Genomic DNA, 22,152 nt, shown 5'->3' on the forward strand with positions numbered 1-22,152 from the left:
TATTGGCTGTTCGAGATTGCCATCTCACATTTGATATATATGTCTTCACATACATCCACACACTGTATACACAAAAAAAGAATATCAATACAGATGAATATTTTGTCATAAAAGTCAGATCAATGTTTCTTAAAACATATCATATATAGCAGTTAAAAACTACATGGCATCAACATTAGAATTGTTTGATGGTTGTTGTTTAATGCTGTACTCTGGCTATATGGAGTAATCTGTAAATTATTGATTCAGCGATCATCACCGTCGGCATCAATTAGAGTGAGTGAGTGATTATGGCTACACGCTGCTTTTAGCAATATTCCAGCAATATCAAGGTGGGACACCAGAAATGGGCTTCACACATTGTACCCATGTGGGGAATTGAACCTGGGTCTTTGGCGTGACGAGCGAATGCTTTAACCACTAAGCTACCCCACCGATTAGAAATACAAGAACTCTTTACATTGCTCTCTGCTACTGTGACACCAACCCTTATATGGTAATAAGGATTATGTTGGATAATTTTCAAAAATGTGTAAATCAATAACCACCATATGGATAATCTTAGTTTTTCATAAGTCATTGTCTGTATTCCTGATCTGTAAACCTTTCCATCACAAGGATTTGACTATTCCTAATTCATTGGTTTTAAATGTGAGGTCTGCCATTGAATCATTAACCTGTTGGAAAAACAAAATGGAGAAAAGGTAATGTGACCTAATAGTTGAGAAGAACGTGTGCAAGATACTGGATAACACCCTTCCCCCATCAACACACACCCATTCTAACCCCGACCCCCACTAAAAGCCTTCCACCCCTTTAACCCCCCTCCTCATCAACTACCATCTCCCCCAACCAAACACTCCTCCCTCAATACAATTCTTCCTTACACACTGCACCCCCACTAACATCCCAGCCACATTATCATCCCTGTCTTTCATCTATTTTGATCAGCCTCCAAATAACTCACAGGGAGTGAGTGAGTTTGGTTTTAAGCCACTTTCAGCAATGTTCCAGCAATATCCCAGTGACACCAGAAATGGGCTTCACACATTGTACCCATGTAGCAAATCGAACCAGGGTCTTCAGCGTGATGAGCTGAAGATTTAACCACAAATATTTTCAACAAATAATTCACAGATTTTAATTGAAAACTACACCTACATGAGTACAAGATACACTCATGATGAACAGGAACATTCTCCAAATAATATTCAAAGTGGTTCTACGTGGTTCTATACATGTTGAGCAGGAACTCTTGATGATCTTACACTATGACATAGATTCTGCTCCCTACCAGGTCCCACACTGTACAACATGAATCTCTGCATACTGCAATGACTGTATTACGCGGGCACGCGCGTCATGTTATCATCTAGCAGGCGTCTCAGTTTATTGACAACTCGTATCATTATCAGTTTGAATGTCTATTGTACAAACAACAGAGAGTTAACTTCATGTTATCTGTTAAGCGCATTTGTTCATCAGCAGGTATTTCAGTCGACCTTAAACTTTTGTTAGAAGGAAGTGCAGACCTATTATCATGTGAAAATGTAAAAGTAAACAAGTTAGTGCAGTCGTTCATTAGTGAGACAAAACGATTTGTATAGCATATTGATATCATTCTGTATAAGCTCTATCTCTTTTCACTTATACTACTTTCTTGTCCACTATCTGTCATCTTTAGTTGCGGGAATCTAAATTACCTATGTACATACCAAGGAGAGGGTATTCTAAGTTGGAGAACTTGTTCCTAATCCTTTTCTCAGTGAATAAAATATGTTTAAAACAAAACAATCACTGTATTGCAAGGCACGGGCGTCATGTAATGATTGTCAATCTGTGATAATTGCCACCTTCATTACCATACTTCAGGTCAGCGTGTAACAGACACGGTACTAGTCTCCAGGTCATTCCAAACGTTACACATGTTCTACCAATACCACAGGAAAGAAATAGAACTCTTATTGCATGGACATTATCAATATTGTTGCAGTTGTATGATTCTAGTATCAAATTAAAACACACCTCAGAAAGCCTCAATGTACAACATCAATGTAGTGAGGATACACCCATTATTGCCTACTTGGAGAAATATGGCAAGTATTGCAAGAAGTACTCGGATTTAATGGCTATGTCTGTATATACAGGGGTTGGTCACTAGATGTCTTGGGCTCCATGTCACTTTGAACAGTATATCAGTCATATCACGGCTTAATGTTGGAGGGAAGTCGGGCGTATCAGGGACAAACATTACAAGAACATGTACCTCCTCATATAGTGACATTAACGACATTAACATGTAGCAAAACTCTCAACAATGTCTACACCCCACCAGCCCTCAGAGTACATTAACTGGTTGGGACTAGTTGCTTAGTGGGATAGTTGTTCTTTCCACACCTGTACACTGACATGAATGACATTGCGTAGATCACAATCAACAAAGTATATTCTATTTTACAGTCAGCCTGAATTATTTGGTATTCAACATTGGGTACTTGTAACTCTGGTTAACTGTCAGTATAGGTTAACTGTCAGTATAGGTTAACTGTCAGTATAGGTTAACTGTCAGTATAGGTTAACTGTCAGTATAGGCTAATAACTGTCTGTCAGTATAGGTTAACTGTCAGTATAGGTTAACTGTCAGTATAGGTTAACTGTCAGTATAGGTTAACTGTCAGTATAGGTTAACTGTCAGTATAGGTTAACTGTCAGTATAGGTTAACTGTCAGTATAGGCTAACTGTCAGTATAGGTTAACTGTCAGTATAGGTTAACTGTCAGTATAGGTTAACTGTCAGTATAGGTTAACTGTCAGTATAGGTTAACTGTCAGTATAGGTTAACTGTCAGTATAGGTTAACTGTCAGTATAGGTTAACTGTCAGTATAGGTTAACTGTCAGTATAGGTTTAGTGTAAGAAAACTGTTGAAATCCCTTGAAACACAAAATATGTATTGCGATACCGAACTCATGATAAATTCTGTACCACAATAACGTTGTTTCATTCAGCCCAGTTGCCATCATGTTATTGCTATCAATCAGTTTGTTCTAACTTGCCTCATCAAGCATTATGTCAAGCTTCATGCCACCATGAACAGGAGGTTAGTCACGTCATGTCCGTCTGATGTGTGGGGAAAGCTTGGTCTCCATTTGACAAGCAGTCCCAGTGCTATGACCATCGTAAGTCCAATATGTTGACAAAGACTTACAACAAATCACTAAAATTATTTTGTGAAATTGTGCCCTTAAACTTCTGTGTCATATAAACACTAAATCGTCTCTCGCTCATCTAGTATCATAAACATCTATGATTCTCCATCCCTGAATAATGTAAAATTATTGGCAAATACTGACAAAATGTGGAGTAGAGTAGCTGCAGAACCCATGGCAGAATCTCTGGTGAGCTGTCTGGGTGATAATGTTGGATCCAGCAACTGTCTGGAAGAAATATACAATAGTAGCATCATCAAGCATTGGTCATATGGTTGGTAAAAATGTTTGCCATGATAAGAATGAACAGTTCACTTTTGGCACAATCATACCATCAAAATACAGAATCATTCCATCGATACATCTATTGTCTGATTTCCCACACATACAAACACACACACTGAAAATAATATCATTTTGTGCCAATTGTCTCTGCCTTGTTTTGAAGGATCTTCCAAACTAGCACCAAGCACTTCCATATTCTACATCCAGTTCTTCACTGTCAGGAATCCAATAAAGGCACTGCATCTCTTAATGAAGTCACATCCACGTTTGTTTAAATATAAATATCCTTGAGTTATCTCCCTTTGAAGGTATCCCCATTCAGTTCCCACACAGGGACTCCGGATCTCGGGTTGCTCCAGCGATGGATCTTTGCCCATGAATGTTTCAATCACATCACTGTCATCCAGCTGAACACAGATCACTTTGTTCTCGGGGAACCACGTTCACAAGAAGTCTGGGTTTGGGCTGTGACCAGTCTTTGGTTATGGCGATGTTCATATTAACCGTTCTTCAGGTGGCTTTTTCAAAACATTTCCTAGTTCCACTCTTGCTCCTGATGTCTCTTGTCTACTGGGGCTGTAAGTTCCCCGAGTTGCCCTCTTCGTCCTGGCCATCATCAGGAATATTATTACACCTGCAACAGAGAGAACACCATATTCATATGTGTGACTGGGTGAGGTGAAATAGGGTTTAGTCGTACTTGAGAATATTTCACTCATATGACGACGTGCATGCATGTGTACATGTGGCTGCTCGTACCAGCCAAGACAAGCTGGTATTATAGTGCTAGCTCACTGAGATATATACATGCTGCAGTTTAGCATGAATACCCCACTCAGACACATTATACAGACAAGCATTTTTACGACAAGCATGGTTACTGAAGACCAATTTTAACCCGGATCTTCACGGGTAGACTGACTGACACACAGTAGAATGAAACATAATCAAACAGAAGATACTTATATGAGTTGAAGTGAAATGGGGTTTAATGTCCGTTCAAGATAATGTCACATGTATAGTGACCTCCATGTACTTTCGTATGCTTGTACTTGTCCACTCTTCTTCCAGTGTTGGCCCAGTAACATACGACACTCTCAGTGCCAGAAGATGTGTTTGGCAGTTACTCCATAAATGTTACAGAATTCATATTTGTGAGTTTGAAAATTCTGAGTTTTAGAATACTGGTTATCTGGGTTTGACTCAGGTCAGCCACCATGTCTAAGCCAGGCCATTGATGGTTGTCAAAAGCATAAGCTTTGTTCCTCCATAAGCGACAAGCTGACACAGGCCGCCAGGTGAGACAGGACAACCAATAATGATTATTATTACAATGCTAATATTTGTATAGCACCAATATCCAGCTCAGCTGCTCAAAGGCGCTTTGTTTTTCTCTCGGTCACTGGATGTCAATCTCAAACGGCGCATCATATCATCAATCTCAACTCCCTGGGGAGCAATCATATCAATTATGATGAGTACTTCCGCTGGTATCCACCCACAACGTCCATGCTCACAGCACAGATTGGAGGTATTGAAGTCTGGAGGTAATGACATGTAAACAGATGTGTTTTAAGTTTTGATCTAAAAACTGTGAAAAATGAAAAACAAGTTATTTTCTGTACTCCTGTTCTTAAAAAATCTGCAAACCTTTCTATTACAACCAATCCACATGACAGTCAGTTCTCATGAAACATACTGGTTTGTACACTTATTGTGACCCAAAACCTTACAAACATGTATGGAGTATACAGGAGAGGTTTAGTGAGTGAGTTTACTGTGGTGATCACACCCTGGACGTACCTATCAAGACGACCAGCAGCACTATAGCTATGATGGGTCCGATGATGTACCAGATGTTCAACTCTTCTGGCCCTGTTACTGGTAGCTGAAATCAAACACACAACAGTAAAACATGGGCAACAATCCACAGTGGGGCACAACATAATACTATCATACAGGTCAGACATTGGGTCTACCTGATCCTTGAGGCTGAAGACATGGGCAACAATCCACAGTGGGGCACAACATAATACTATCATACAGGTCAGACATTGGGTCTACCTGATCCTTGAGGCTGAAGACATGGGCAACAATCCACAGTGGGGCACAACATAATACTATCATACAGGTCAGACATTGGGTCTACCTGATCCTTGAGGCTGAAGACATGGGCAACAATCTACAGTGGGGCACAACATAATACTATCATACAGGTCAGACATTGGGTCTACCTGATCCTTGAGGCTGAAGACATGGGCAACAATCCACAGTGGGGCACAACATAATACTATCATACAGGTCAGACATTGGGTCTACCTGATCCTTGAGGCTGAAGACATGGGCAACAATCCACAGTGGGGCACAACATAATACTATCATACAGGTCAGACATTGGGTCTACCTGATCCTTGAGGCTGAAGACATGGGCAACAATCCACAGTGGGGCACAACATAATACTATCATACAGGTCAGACATTGGGTCTACCTGATCCTTGAGGCTGAAGACATGGGCAACAATCCACAGTGGGGCACAACATAATACTATCATACAGGTCAGACATTGTGTCCAGCTAAGGGACAGACTTTGTAATATTTTGAGACGGTCGATGGTGTCTGTTTCTACTTGTTTCTAAGAGTGCTTGAAGACATACAATTTTTCTTCTGTGTCCAGTTACACATATGCTCTTTGCTAAGTCAATATTTGAGGATTTCTTTTTTTTTTCAAGACAGTTGATTTCTTGTAAACATATTCCATGTGCCCCACCTCTAGAAATGGTCCACAAACTGATGTCTCAAGATCAATATTGATCAAGTCAAAACTGAACACTCGAACTGAATGCTAAGATTCTGTCGTGCACCAAGCATTACTTCTTATTCCCAGACAAACAATAAAAGCCTTCCAAATGTCATACATACCGCCTTCTCACACCTGGGGCCTTCGTAGGCACCTGTACAGTGACACGTTGGTTCAAAGATGATGTTGTCAACGCTTGAGGAGTTGCATGTTCCCTTGTTTTCACAGGTGGTGACAGTACATGGGTCAGTGACGCAGTCCTGCCCTAGGAACCCAGCCTTGCAGGGGCAGGTGAAGTTGCCGGCAGTGTTGTTGCAGATCATGTTGTCATTTTTACAGGTATTGTTCAGCTCACATTCATCTATATCCTCTGTGCAATTGTCTCCTTCATAACCTGCAATGTTTAATTGGTATTTGTTGGAAATTGGTCAAACATACACATATTTTGTTAAAACATATCAGGCAAGTTATGTATTTCAATCCTCATATACATGCACATGTTCAATTTTCTTACATATTTTGGTATTTTTGAATGTAAAAAATAAAAGCAAGCAATACCGATGGTCGTCTATAAATATTCAAGTCTCTGCCAGACAATCCGGTGATTGTTATTATGATCAACGATCCACACATATTGCAATGACCACGATCAAGTCTGTTCTGTTCATTCTGTGAAGCAGATAGATCTGGCCTTGCATCAGAAATACCTGCTCACACACCTTCTTTACATAATGTAATTATAAAACACTGATACACTAGTTTAATAAGCTTAATTCAAACATTAGTATTTGTATCACTTGAAACTGAACAGATAATTCACAATCTAAGAAATCTACTTTCCCAAATCTTATGAAAAATTAATTGAAGAGTGTGCTGACAGAGCATCATACTGTTAAGCATAGAGTGAGTGAGTGAGTTTAGTTTTATTCCAGCTATATAGCGGTGGTCTGTAAATAATCGAGTCTAGACCAGGCAATCCAGTGAGCAACAGCATGAGCATCGATCTGCACAATTGGGAACCAAGGACGTGTCAACCAGGTCAGCAAGCCTGACCACCTGATCTGTTAGTCACCTCTTACGACAAGCATTGGTTGCTGAAGATCAATTCTAACCCAGACCTTAACGGGTCAAGAGCTAAAAGAACTATTGAATGTGATACGTAGATCTTTATTGAGTGAAGATTAACATAAGATATTCTTTATTTGCATCTCACTACAGATCTAAAGACAAAATAAGTCAGTTTTTGGTAAAAGCAGAACCAGCTGTCCCTAAGTTTTCCTACTAACAGACTGACTACATACATTTGCACTGAGATGAGTTCTCATTTTCAAGCTAATGAGTGAAGCCCATTTCTGGTGTCCCCTGCCGTGATGTTGCTGGAATATTGCTAAAAGCAGCGTCAAGCTAAACTCATTCACTAATCCAAGTCAAGAGAAAGGGAGATAATCTAGCATCCCTGCTCATAATGTGAGAAAGGGAGATAATGCAGTAGAGTTGTCTCCCTTCAGTCTTCCTTACCTGTATTATCACAGTTGCATGAAAAGGAAGTGTTTCTCTCTACACACACACCAGGCTTACAGAACTTAGGCCTGCAGTAGTCAATGTCATTTTCACAGTATTGGCCTTTGTAACCCGGGTAACAGTCGCATCCGTAGCTGCCGTCGGTGTTGTTGCAGTGGCCATTTCGACACAGGTGCACGCCGGTGTCACATTCGTTGATGTCCTCCGTACAGTTGTCTCCATCCCATCCTGACAACATACAACAGCCAGGTGAACACAAACGTCTACATACAGGTACACCCACCTACAAACAGGTAAAACCTGTCGGCATTGTGAAACATAGCCCTTCACTTTAGCTCTGAGATGATAACATACCCTGGCATAGAGAATATTTTCTTCAGTATAGTTAAGATTTGTATTTATTAAAAAAACACATGTGAAAAGTGGCCTGCACATTGTACACACCATAATATATTGTGATGTTTTTATCCCAATCCATATTGCTCTGAGCATTTAAACCAGAAATACCATATCAACAAATCCAAAATCAAATACTGGTACAATTTAATCATGTAATCACAGTCTATTCATCTTTATTATGAATTTAATTCAGATACCTTTTCAATTTACACATCAAAGTACATAAGAAAAGGTTAGGCATAAAAAATCTCCCTCAAACACATGAATGAGAGTGGGAGACAGTTTACTCCATGTCAGTGTGACAGTTTTGCCACACTAAGGCTGGTGACACACAGGATGTGGGGCAGACGTGTATTTCTAACTCTTACCATTCTTACAGACGCAGGTGTAGTTGAAGACTTGGATGTCCTGGACACACTGGGCAGTGTTGTCTTCGTCACACGTCTGGTTGAAACACGGACCTCTGATGTCACACACATCACCTACAACATCACATTCACCATTCATTAATCATTCAGATTTCTTCAAATATAAGTACACCTTCCAACTTCATATCACACAAACATGTTTATAAGATACACAAGTTGTATTGTTAGACAGTTAAGAAATACGTGTGTTTTCCTTTTAAGGAAGTATGACATGAAACTATCAATGTTAACATCTCAGGGTTATTTCTCACTCCTTCGTCACATGTGATTCAGCTTATGACAAGGCAAGAAGTATCCAGAAAGTTTGCTACAAACAAGAGAGAAGTTCACAATTGTCATCCATAAAAATGGATAGGAGTCATATTATAGGAATGGATAGGAGTCATAGGATAGGAATGGATAGGAGTCATAGGATAGGAATGGATAGGAGTCATAGGATAGGAATGGATAGGAGTCATCGGATAGGAATGGATAGGAGCTATAGGATAGGAATGGATAGGAGTCATAGGATAGGAATGGATAGGAGTCATCGGATAGGAATGGATAGGAGCTATAGGATAGGAATGGATAGGAGTCATAGGATAGGAATGGATAGGAGTCATAGGATAGGAATGGATAGGAGCTATAGGATAGGAATGGATAGGAGTCATAGGATAGGAATGGATAGGAGCTATAGGATAGGAATGGATAGGATTCATAGGATAGGAATGGATAGGAGTCATAGGATAGGAATGGATAGGAGTCATAGGATAGGAATGGATAGGAGCTATAGGATAGGAATGGATAGGAGTCATAGGATAGGAATGGATAGGAATGGATAGGAGCTATAGGATAGGAATGGATAGGATTCATAGGATAGGAATGGATAGGAGTCATAGGATAGGAATGGATAGGAGCTATAGGATAGGAATGGATAGGATTCATAGGATAGGAATGGATAGGAGCTATAGGATAGGAATGGATTGGAGTCATAGGATAGGAATGGATAGGAGTCATCGGATAGGAATGGATAGGAGCTATAGGATAGGAATGGATAGGATTCATAGGATAGGAATGGATAGGAGTTATAGGATAGGAATGGATAGGAGCTATAGGATAGGAATGGATAGGAGTCATAGGATAGGAATGGATAAGAGTCATCGGATAGGAATGGATAGGAGTCATAGGATAGGAATATATAGGATAGGAATGGATAGGAGTCATAGGATAGGAATGGATAGGAGTCATAGGATAGGAATGGATAGGAGTCATAGGATAGGAATGGATAGGAGTCATCGGATAGGAATGGATAGGAGTCATAGGATAGGAATGGATAGGAGTCATAGGAGTCATAGGATAGGAATGGATAGGATATAGGATAGGAATGGATAGGAGTCAGTTCAAGTTTACAATGAAGGTATGGTAGAGAAAGAATTAAAGGATGCTTGTGTCATACAATGGAGATGCAGTACCATCAATAATGACAAATGAAATACATTGGCAGAATTTCTGTCAGAGTGAACTATAGGTATGATGATTCAACATGAAGGAAAATGAGAATGAAGTAAACATTTGTCAATTTAAACACAATGATTTTATTGAAGAGAAACACCATTATTGGGGATCTGCAAGCATGTCACAGGTAAAACAAGCATGTTTTATTGAGTGCAAGGCCTGTCCCTGACCACAATATCTACCTGGAGCTCTGTGCCAATTTGTGGTCATGGAAACCGGGGAATATAGAACTTTCAAACAGACAGACAGACAGACAGACAGACCTTATTCCATAAAGAGGCCTTGGGCCAATAATACATACTTTCTTGGTGATTTCAAATAATACCCGAGTGAGAATATAGGAGCAGAGCAGGCACAGGTATGAAAATTTCTAAAACAATATTATATAAACAACAAAATGCATTCATAAATTATTGGTTTTAAATCATGAGCCTTACTGTGTACCAATGATAACTGAAGGGCTAGGTGCTTTAGGTTATTAGTGTTGGGTCTCAGTTTCCATACTTTATATAAATACAGACGTATACTATGCAGGATAGAGACATTCCTGTGTACCAGTACTAGCTGTAAGTGCTTATGGATTAATAGTGTTGGCTCTCAGTTTCCATACTTTATATAGAACTTTCATGGCTAATCTGATACATGTGCAAAGTTAACCCAGGAATGTTGCACAGCCTTTGAGTAATGTTCCAAATTACTAATCCTACTCTCATTTAAACCTAAGTCAGATTTTTTATATTAACAGGGAAACGGAAACTTACTTTGTATTTTAACTTTTGTGAACATATTCATAAGAAACAATTTCAGGTTCTGCTCCCCAACATATAAAAAGTCCAATACCAAAAAATTGGCATCTTTCCCATACCTGCGTAGTACTCGGTACAGTTACATCTCCATTTGGTTTTGTCAGCATTTTCACGACAAGTTCCACCGTTGCGACAGTCGACTTGACTACAGTTTACAATGCTGCAGTTGGGTCCGCCGTAGCCGATGGTGCAGTTGCATATGTAGCTGCCCTCTGTGTTGCTGCAGGTGCCGTCGTTCTGGCAGGGGTTGTTGTCACACTCATTAACCTCAACAGTGCATCCATCACCTATACAGGACCAAGTCAGGATTACGTCAAAGAATATTACATAATTGTCTCTGAATTAAACATTCTCTCTGAGTTTTGAACTTAAGACTCAGATTTGATTAGTGTGCACTATATATTATATGATAATGTACTTGATGATGTGTAATATCAAAAATGAAATATGTTCATATAACTTTTAATTTGAGTTTAGTTTTATGCCACACTCAGCAATATTCCAGCTATATGGCGTCAGTCTGTAAATAATCGAGTCTGGACCAGAAATCCAGTGATCATTAGCATGAGCATTGATCTGCACAATTGGGATACGATGACATGAATCAACCAAGTCAGCGAGCGAGATCTTCACGGGTTCTCTCTCATATGAACTGGATCTGAAAATTGTGAAATGACTGTTCGTTCAGCTTAGTGCTGCTTGGTGTAGCGTTTCAGTCATGGCATGTCAGCTTGCTGCAGTAGACAAACACAAAGTGATACAGCTCTTTGGCATTTTACACAGGGTGCTCTTACGAAGCATAAGGTAAACCCATGATTGTAGGCTTCTGGCACTCCAAAGGGACACAATTCTGCACAGCAAATTGACTTAGCCGTGTGTACACTCAAATCTTGACTGGGATATGTTCTTTGCATACAGATAAACATGATGCACCTACCTTCAAAGCCAGTCCCTGTGCAGTTGCACTGGGAGGTTCCTTCTACATCGCTGCAGTTGCCACGCTGGCACGGATTGTTGTTGCACGCATCGACGCTCACAGTGCACTTGTCACCTGTCCAGCCTGACCAACAAAAACAGAAATGGAAAGTTTTCATCTCAAATCTATTATATCTGATAACATATAACTGTTGATAAATACAGTATCAGTGGGTGGGTTTTGGGTGAGTGAGTGAGTGAGTGAGTGAGTGAGTGAGTGAGTGAGTGAGTGAGTGAGTGAGTGAGTGAGTGAGTGAGTGAGTGAGTGAGTGAGTGAGTGAGTGAGTGAGTGAGTGAGTGAGTGAGTGAGTGAGTGAGTGAGTGAGTGAGTGAGTGAGTGAGTGAGTGAGTGAGAACAAGACTATGTTTCACATATAGTTCTCTGTCGGTAATATGAAAGAATCAGATGTTTTTATCTTTCTTTGATAAGTATACATTAAGAAAACATTCTGCTGACACAAAAATCTTTTCCATTGCAGTGCCATGTTTCTGCTGTGCCATATGCCAGGTGTCTGATATCTGACAAAAGCGTCATATGTCTATTTCTCTGCAAATGAGGACAAAGCCATTATGGGCACATGACGTCTGCAGTGGTGGATTGAGATCTGCACAAGGAAATATACCTACATCAGCTGAAAAGGCTGCAGACTTTTTCAAGGAAAACTAAGTTCTATGGATAGTCAACTTCTTTGTTGCAATGAGTGTGACGTTTTGGTTTAGGTACTAACACGTTATCAAGCAAGTAACACTAACGCTGTTAGTACCTACACCAAAACGGCGCACTCATTGCAATAAAGATCTTCACAAGTTGACTATCCATAGAACTTTTCAGTTTTCCTTCATCTTCACAACTTACAAAAATGCCTCTCATTAAAGACAATCAAAAAGAAGAACCCTTTTTCAGGTTTTAGATTGGGAGGGTTGTACTTACCGGCTGTGCAGTTACAAATATATCCGTTGTCTGCGTCCTGGCATATTCCATTATTTTCACAAGCTGACGTCTGACAATCAATGATGTTGGTCTCACAGTTGTTACCATCGAACCCTGCAATACATCATAGACTAGGTCAATAGCATTGTCTACGTTGTTGCCATAAACCCTGGAATACATCAACGACTGGGTCAATAGCTGCTTTATTCAATAGCATTGTCTACGTTGTTGCCATAAACCCTGGAATACATCAACGACTGGGTCAATAGCTGCTTTATTCAATAGCATTGTCTACGTTGTTGCCATAAACCCTGGAATACATCAACGACTGGGTCCATAGCTGCTTTATTCAATAGCATTGTCTACGTTGTTGCCAATAAACCCTGGAATAAAGCTGCCTATTCAATAGCATTGTCTACGTTGTTCAATAAACCCTGGAATACATCAACAACTGGGTCCATAGCTGCTTTATTCAATAGCATTGTCTACGTTGTTGCCAATAAACCCTGGAATACATCAACGACTGGGTCAATAGCTGCTTTATTCAATAGCATTGTCTACCACAGTTGCCAATAAACCCTGGAATACATCAACAGACTGGGTCAATAGCTGCTTTATTCAATATGTCTTCGTTGTTGCCAATAAACCCTGGAATACATCAACAGACTGGGTCAATAGCTGCTTTATTCAATAGCATTGTCTCGTTGTTGCCATAAACCCTGGAATACAGACTGGGTCAGAAAGCTGTCTACGTTGTTTCAATAGCACTGTCTACCACATTCACAAAATATATCTTTCAGAAAGCAAAAGGCAGTGCTATGATTTCTACTGAGGTGATGTAGGGTAATTAGTAAGTAAACTTTAAAATGGCTTCCATGCAGCTTGAAATGTATACTCCTTAGGGGAGACCCTGGTGTTTGAGTTGGAGGTACAAATCCTCCCCTCCCTCCCTGGTGTCTGACCCCCTGCCCCCAACTCACCAGCATCACAGGCACAGGTGTAGGACTGAGTGTCAGGGTTGGAGGTACATTCCCCCTCCCTCCCATTCCCCTGGTGTCTGACCCCAGCTGCTACAGGTGAAGGACCCAACTCACCAGCATCACAGCTACAGCTACAGGTGTAGGACTGGGTGTCAGGGTTGGAGGTACAACTCCCTTCCCCTGGTGTCTGACTCCCTGACCCCAACTCACCAGCATTACAGCTACAGGTGTAGGACTGGGTGTCAGGGTTGGAGGTGCAAGTGTGCCCCAATGGTGAGGTACAACTGACCCCTGCCCCCAACTCACCAGCATCACAGCTACAGGTGAAGGACTGAGTGTCAGGGTTGGAGGTACAACTCCCTTCCCCTGGTATCTGACCCCTGCCCCCAACTCACCAGCATCACAGCTACAGGTGTAGGACTGGGTGTCAGGGTTGGAGGTACTCCCTTCCCAACTGCCCCCTCACCAGCATCACAGCCCTGGTGTCCCCTGCCCCCAACTCACCAGCATCACAGCTACAGGTGTAGGACTGGTGTCAGGGTTGGAGGTACAACTCCCCTCCCCTGGTGTCTGACTCCCTGCCCCCAACTCACCTGCATCACAGCTACAGGTGTAGGACTGAGTGTCAGGGTTGGAGGTACAATTCCCCTTGCTCCCACACGTCTGAACAGTACAGAAATCCCTGGCTCGTTCACAGACTGGTCCTTCATATCCCGCAGTACAGGTACAGTTGAATGAAGATACAGTCTGGAAGGAACAATGACATCATAGCAAATAAACAACACCCTGATTCACTATCTCCGTATATTGCCATATGGCAGAAACAATACCACAGTAGAGTTACTTTTAACATTTGACCTGTACCTAAGATAATAATGTAGAATATGATTACATGTACGACAGAAACAGACTGGGGCCTGGGTCTAGTAAAATATATTTTAGTTCTGTAAGCTCTGTTAATAATGCTCCATCAACAAAATTCCATTGATGTCCATGTCTGTGAGAGACCAGGTTGGGCTACCTCCTTTGAGTCAGCATTTAGAAGCTGGTATGATGAAGAGGAACACATTCTTATGGATAGACAACTTTTTATTGCAATAGATGCAACGTTTCGGTGTAGATCCTAACACCGTTATCAAGCAAATTAAGCAGTTTGGGCTAGAGCCATTGAATGCAGAGACCTGTAAGTATGCACATCATTGTGCTTAGTCCAGACAATCCAGTGATTGATATTGTAAGCATCAGTGCACGCCACCAACATCTACAAGTCCCCAACTGACAAATCACGTAGGTCACCTGTCCCTGTTTGGGATGTTTAACCCAGAATCTACACTGATAGCATCACAGGGAATGGAGGTCCTATTCATTAATCCAGGGATTATGTCCCACAGATTCTGACTTACCAACGGAGTATGAAAGCTACAGTGTGTTGGAAGAGGTCAATGGTTCATACAGGTATTGGATCTGTAGAAAGCTATTTCAGTGACTTGTTTTAATGGAATTTCAGCTACATCTCAGCTTGTCAGCTTGATGTGGGATCTAAATGGCTTGCTGGATCAACACCTTGCAAAGACGTTCCAAACAGATGGAGGAAGAATGGACTCCCATGTGTTGTTTACAAGGAAGTGAGTTTAGGCAGGATTGAAAATTGGGAGATTGACAATAAATTCCATCATTGAGGTTCTCTGCAAACAGACTTCAAAGTCACATGTGTTTTCAATGAATTTTTCCATCACCCATACTATAAAAAACCCAATGACAGTACTATTAATATTTGATATGAACTTTCATTTTTGTTCTGCTAAAAGTAAAATTTCATGAAAACTGTGGGTGTGTGCCATGGTTCTGCTGGTCGTGGGGTGTTTATTGAGCAACACATTGATTGCTCTGCCCAGTGTTTGTGAGGAAATATTTGAACACCTTGTTCTTTGTTAGGCCTGTTTCACCATTTAATGAGAAGCAGGAGAAGACAGAAAACACTCAAATACATCAAATTTGTCTGGCTTTCTCTGCAAGTCACTTGAGATAGAGACATCATATTTCCCATAACTTTCCAACTGCACTAGTGTAGGCTTGCCTGATGTTTACTTTCCCACAACATGTGTCGTGCTTTTTGCATTTAAATAAATAAGTTCAGGAAGGTTGAAAAATATCCACTTTTGAAATGAATCTTTTGGTACATCAAAGAAAAAGAAGTTTCAGTCCTTTTAAGACACATTTGTAAAGTTAATCAATGGAGAGAAGTAAGCAAATATAGTAATTAAGATCAAATTATGTATTTATCCTCACTTTTCAATTATTTAGGATGAATTTGTTTTAAAAACTGTTAGTTTACACAAATAATGTAATAATAAATAATAAATAATAAATGATTGGCAAATGAAGCATTGAGGATAGTGTTTTTGACAAATGCAGGTAATTTGTTAGCTCAAACCTAATCTAGTATTACCTATTTCAAATTTGAATCTTCTATCATAAGCAGTTTTAAGGAAGGACATAATATAGCCCGAGTGCAATACTACAGCTCAATCCCTGGTGGCCTCAGATATCAGTATGGACAAGTGTATCGGTGGTTGATAGTGTGAGCACTCATCCAGATATCTGGTTTCAGATTACCAGATCTGCCAGAGATAATGACAAGGACGAGTTCTGGGAAGCTATTTCAATCCAGAATCCCAACAGGTGAAGTGGGGTTTAACTTCACCTTCATGATCAAACTCAGACCTATTATACTGCCACCATTGACAAGTCCTTGATTTATCATGGTAATGCCACCCGTGAAGATCCGGGTTAGAATTGGACATCAGTAACCCATGCTTGTTGTAAGAGGCAACTAACAGGATCGGGTGGTCAGGCTCACCAACTTGGTTGACACATGTCATTGTGTCCCAATTGCATAGATTGATGCTTATGATGTTGATCACTGGATTGTCTGGTCCAGACTCGATTATTTACAGACTGCTGCCATATAGCTGGAATACTGATAAGTGCAGCGTTTAACAAAAACCAACCAACCAACCACATTAATGCCAAGCCTGCAGCGGAGAAACAACAAGTACCATCTTTTGACATCTTTAAATATGACATGACCGGGTTGAAACAAGATTCCGGTATCTGGACAGATGCTCCATCCACTGGACCACGGAGATTGATAAAACAAGGATATAAACATAGAGCTAGACACCCCAGTAAGTGAACACTCAACTCACCCCTGAAGACAGTGTGATGTTGATATCAGTACAGGTTCCTGCATTCTGACAAAGTCCAGTTCCACAAGACTGGTTCACCTGAAAGAGGAACATATATTTGTCATACTCTGCATTATACATTTCTTCTTAGACAACCAGCAGCAACACAATTCAAACATGATTATGTATTGCATGAAGGTACTTCTGTTATGATATTCTGGATAAATAATGTCTGAAAAATACTGAGTCTGATGCAGGGTATCCAGAAACTGAAAGAATGTGCATTGTTAATCACAATCACCCGGCGTGACCATCCATCCAGTGTGTCTCTGATCCTCCTGTGTGTGTGATCGGGCATGTGTGCATGCGGGATTGTGTGGTGTGGTGTGGTGTGGTGTGGTGTGGTGTGGTGTGGTGTGTTTTGTTTGCTAATTTATGTGTTGTTGTTGTTGATATTGTTTTTGTTACACAACTAGCAAAATTCAACCCAACTATCAGTCACTCAAACCACCTAAAAGATGGTCTTTTGAATAAACTGACAAGTGAAGTAAGATATATGTCCACACTGGTATGCATTTTGAGACATTTTTCCAAAGGGAAAGAGAGAGTGTATTGGTATACAAGAGAAAGCAAGTCTAACCTAGCGCAAAGACAAAACAAAGTTTCATGACAAGGGCTAACCAATTCCCTTTTGTCAGCAACTAACTCACTACACTGAACAGGTAATCTATTTTCTATATGGCCAGACAGTCAGTTATTGTTTCCCTGTGTCTAGAAACTGTTTGCATTCTCTTGAAAACACCAACAAAATACATTCTACTTCCGCTCATGGTTCAAGCATCCCGAACAATGCATCATATATAACTGACAGTACCCACCCATCAAATGCATGCATATCATGCATAACTTAGTGGATATCAGACCACGTAGGTCAACCACATAACGTGCATAGCTGATTCTTCAAGGTTAAAGGTCATGTACAATAACGTTGTGCGATAACACCCCTTAAGAATTTAACATGCATTCCATTTACGTTAATGTCACGATAGATTGCATTTTATTCTTGTGAAAAGATAAATCACCCAAGTATGGTAGGAAATGGCTGCTTCGACAGCTCAATTAGGGCCAGATGTGTCCACCATAGAGCCCTCAACATGGGCGTTGGTGTTGTTAATTCCTGTGACATGAATACACTGTGAACGTGTCATGAATGTCATCCAACCCTTGTACTTCAAACAGACAGCCAGGACAGGTATATTCAGAGCAAGTATATACAGAACAGGTATATTTATAACAGATACATTCAGAACAGGTAAATTCAGGCAGGTATATTCAGAACAGGTAAATTCAGGCAGGTATATTCAGAACAGGTAAATTCAGGCAGGTATATTCAGAACAGGTAAATTCAGGCAGGTATATTCAGAACAGGTAAATTCAGGCAGGTATATTCAGAACAGGTAAATTCAGGCAGGTAAATTCAGAACAGGTAAATTCAGGCAGATATATTCAGAACAGGTAAATTCAGGCAGGTATATTCAGAACAGGTAAATTCAGGCAGGTATATTCAGAACAGGTAAATTCAGGTAAATTCAGAACAGGGTAATATTCAGGCAGGTAAATTAGGCAGGTATATTCAGAACAGGTAAATTCAGGCAGGTATATTCAGAACAGGTAAATTCAGGCAGGTATATTCAGAACAGGTAAATTCAGGCAGGTATATTCAGAACAGGTAAATTCAGGCAGGTATATTCAGAACAGGTAAATTCAGGCAGGATACATTCAGAACAGGTCAGGCAGGTATATTCAGAACAGGATAGGCATTCAGAACAGGTAAATTCAGGCAGGTAGGAACAGGGCATTCCAGAACAGGTAAATTCAGGCAGGTATATTCAGAACAGGTAAATTCAGGCAGGTATATTCAGAACAGGTAAATTCAGGGGAGGTATATTCAGAACAGGTAAATTCAGGCAGGTACATTCAGAACAGGTAAGTTCAAGACAGGTATATGCAGAACAGGTAAATTCAGGGGAGGTATATTCAGAACAGGTAAATACAGGCAGGCATATTCAGAACAGGTAAATTCAGGCAGGTATATTCAGAACAGGTAAATTCAAGGCAGGTATATTCAGAACAGGTAAATCAGGGCAGGTATATTCAGAACAGGTAAATCAGGGCAGGTATTTTCAGGACATTCTGATTTTTGTTGAACTGAGACACTGACAACTTTAATTCCTTCTCATGAGGACACTAAATGACCACTATTTAAAACCGTTTATCAAGTGTCACTGGTCACAGAAACATGGTTCTTCTTTATTATTCTTTCCAAATCTTGAAACGATTAACACCTGTTATATTTATCCACAGGTAAGAACAGCACAGAAATAGATGTGATGTGAAAGTATATCATTAAACCAGCTTTAAGTTGGATCGATTACACAACTTTGTACTTCCTTGTACAGCTACTACCACTGTTGATCGGGATTCACTTGCATGAACTCACTGTAGAACTGTGAATGCTGCAAGTCTGTGTTGAAGTGTTGGGCGTTACAACTGCCTTTGCACTAAGACCGAGTGTAGCAAAGCAACCTTTGGACCACTTACAAGAAGTGATTGTAGGGCTATAAGTATAGGAATTATGTGTAATAGTACTAATGTTATCAATAGTCTTCTAGTTTAGATTGTAAGTGAATTCAGGTAAAAATACATCAAGTGAAAATACATTAACATAATTGTGGCCTAGATTAATGCCAACGAATGTGTTCATACATCATGCCTGAAACACATGATATGATAAATGTTCCCATGTACGGCTCACTATCAAAGTCACCTCCATACCCTCTAACCTGACTCCCCACTTCTCCCTGTGAAACGCGAGATTGCTATCTTCCCTGGCTAAAAGTTCACTGTTCTAGGAAGTCAAAATATTAAGTTAAAAAACTATGACTTCTCTGTTGTATTCTTCGCTACACCTGAAGGCATGTACTGATCAGGTCACGCAAATAGTTTTCACTTTCCACAGAATCTATTGTTCAATATGCCAAGACGAATGTGTAAAAACAGATGATGTCTAAGGCGTGACAATTATCTTGAAATATTATCTTTCAAATATCAATACAAAATCAATTTGATCAAAGATAGTATATTGATTTTATCCTACTTTCTAACATATTTTTGCAAATTTAATGGCAGATCTGTTACAAGAAGACATATATCTGTCTTACCTACAAAGAAAATGGTCAACCATCATCGGTAAACTACTTGAGGTGCAACTATTTCAAACATTACATTATGCTTCCTACCTTTGTTATGTCTGGGAATAACACTATTTCTTTCAGAGAAACATTCGGTTTCAAACAATTACCTAAATAACCACAACAAATTAAACTTTGGAAAATCATTGTACAGTTCATACGGGTCTACTTTTATGAGTATGGGCACCATTCACAGATTTAAATGAGATCTGTGGCCTAACAGTCCATCACTCTAACTCGAGGTTCACAGGACACCATGGCCTCATCTGCCACAGAACCTTGTTGAAAACACCATCAACATTTCTACCTGAATTCTCCACATGTGAGTCACATGGCAAAACTCTAAATAGTTTCTCACATTGTTAACTTGTCTATATAAAGCATAATATTTCAAAGATATTAAGTTCTCTGACAATAGGAGGATTTTAATAAAACATATTCATAATATAATGTAAATATTACATATAAAACCTAAAAACTACATTTTACATCTACGTTTTAGAGAAGTCCTGGGTGCAATAACATTTGAATAATCATTTTTGCTGGCTTATCTCATGTGATGACTTAGATGAGCAAAGACATTCTTGAGGATCCCAGCTGATCCACGTTCTGTATCTTGTCATCTGTTTGTTTTGTTTGTATCTCAATCTAAACATGAATGTCAAAATCCTTTCAATATCTGGTTGTGGAATAGCCTAGAGATTAAAGCGTTCGCTCGTAACGCCAAAGACCCGTGTTCAATTCCCATCTTGGGCACAATGTGTGAAGTCCATTTCTGGTGGAATATTGCTATAGGTGGCGTAAAACCAAAGTCACTCGCTCACTTTCAATAACCACATGGAAACAGAGTACACTATTATTCCAAGATCTAGGAAAATCAGCATGAGTGACATGCTAACTTAAGATCACAGATCAACTCTTCCCCAAGACCTTTAAAATCAGACATTTTGACAAATTGTATTTGTATCTATAATGTAGTGTTTTAACACTGCAAATATGCGAAAAAGCAAAGCTTTCATTATTTAAATTTTGCATATCCCATGCGCCTGAAAGGATCATTATCATACCCTGTCCATTGAAGTTCGTACAGTTAGATCCTAATACAGCAATACTTATAAATACATGTCGACAGAGAATAGAATCAAAGATGCAGTCTTCCGTACACGAGTATTCTAATCAGTGGTGATGGCCTTTCCTCTCAGTGGCAGCTTACTGGTCTCAGCAAACATTCCAAAAGGGAACATCCTTCTAAAGGACATGAGAAAGTGTTTGGAATGTGATTACTGACTCCGAGTGGACAAAACAAATATCTATAGAACCAGCTTCTGTCCCACAAGGAAGTCCTATAAATACTCTCCCTAAATCTCATTACTTGTACAGAATATGTACATACACAGATAGAGGACAAAACAACTAGAGATAACAGTGCCATAGGAAATAGGTACTCCACACAGGACAAGGCAGGACAGTCGACATTATTGTTTAGGAAATTATCAAATTTTTAGAATTTGTTGAGAAAGTTTATCAGATGTTCTGAGGAAAATATTCTTGGGTTCATTCACTTGAATACTGAGTGCACTGAGGTGAAAACTGTACTTTAAGCATGACATCTAGTGTCGACAAAAAAGCAATACTTAAATTATCAAATTATCATTTATAAAAACGAACACACAAAATTCGCAAATAATGTGATTTTTAAACAAGGCCCACAAAACCCTGTATCTGTGACTCTCACTACAATATCTGTCGGAGCTAGTCAGGCATCCTCCCGAAGACAACCTGTTGACACACATTAGATAAGTCCCATCTGTCAACAAACTACAGACAATCCCTAGCCCTTGGGTAAAGGTCAGCTAGGGGGGAGGACGTCCCCTGGAGGACATTGGGG

At 40.0% G+C, this 22,152-nt stretch overlaps 1 protein-coding gene across 1 annotated transcript in view; it reads right to left on the reverse strand.

The window, feature by feature from the left end:
- Positions 1 to 1,648: 1,648 nt before the first annotated feature.
- Positions 1,649 to 22,152, reverse strand: part of LOC124257631 (protein crumbs-like) — a 103,125-nt gene continuing 82,621 nt past the window's right edge. The window contains 10 exon segments of the mRNA XM_046691737.1: positions 1,649 to 4,127; positions 5,297 to 5,381; positions 6,414 to 6,685; positions 7,810 to 8,040; positions 8,580 to 8,693; positions 10,999 to 11,226; positions 11,877 to 11,999; positions 12,846 to 12,959; positions 14,419 to 14,572; positions 17,035 to 17,112. Coding sequence (XP_046547693.1) covers positions 3,988 to 4,127; positions 5,297 to 5,381; positions 6,414 to 6,685; positions 7,810 to 8,040; positions 8,580 to 8,693; positions 10,999 to 11,226; positions 11,877 to 11,999; positions 12,846 to 12,959; positions 14,419 to 14,572; positions 17,035 to 17,112 — 1,539 coding nt within the window. The 3' untranslated portion in view covers positions 1,649 to 3,987.

This window comes from Haliotis rubra, unplaced genomic scaffold (genome assembly GCF_003918875.1).
Source record: "Haliotis rubra isolate DU_JTF1 unplaced genomic scaffold, ASM391887v1 Scf67, whole genome shotgun sequence".
Taxonomy (NCBI): domain Eukaryota; kingdom Metazoa; phylum Mollusca; class Gastropoda; order Lepetellida; family Haliotidae; genus Haliotis; species Haliotis rubra.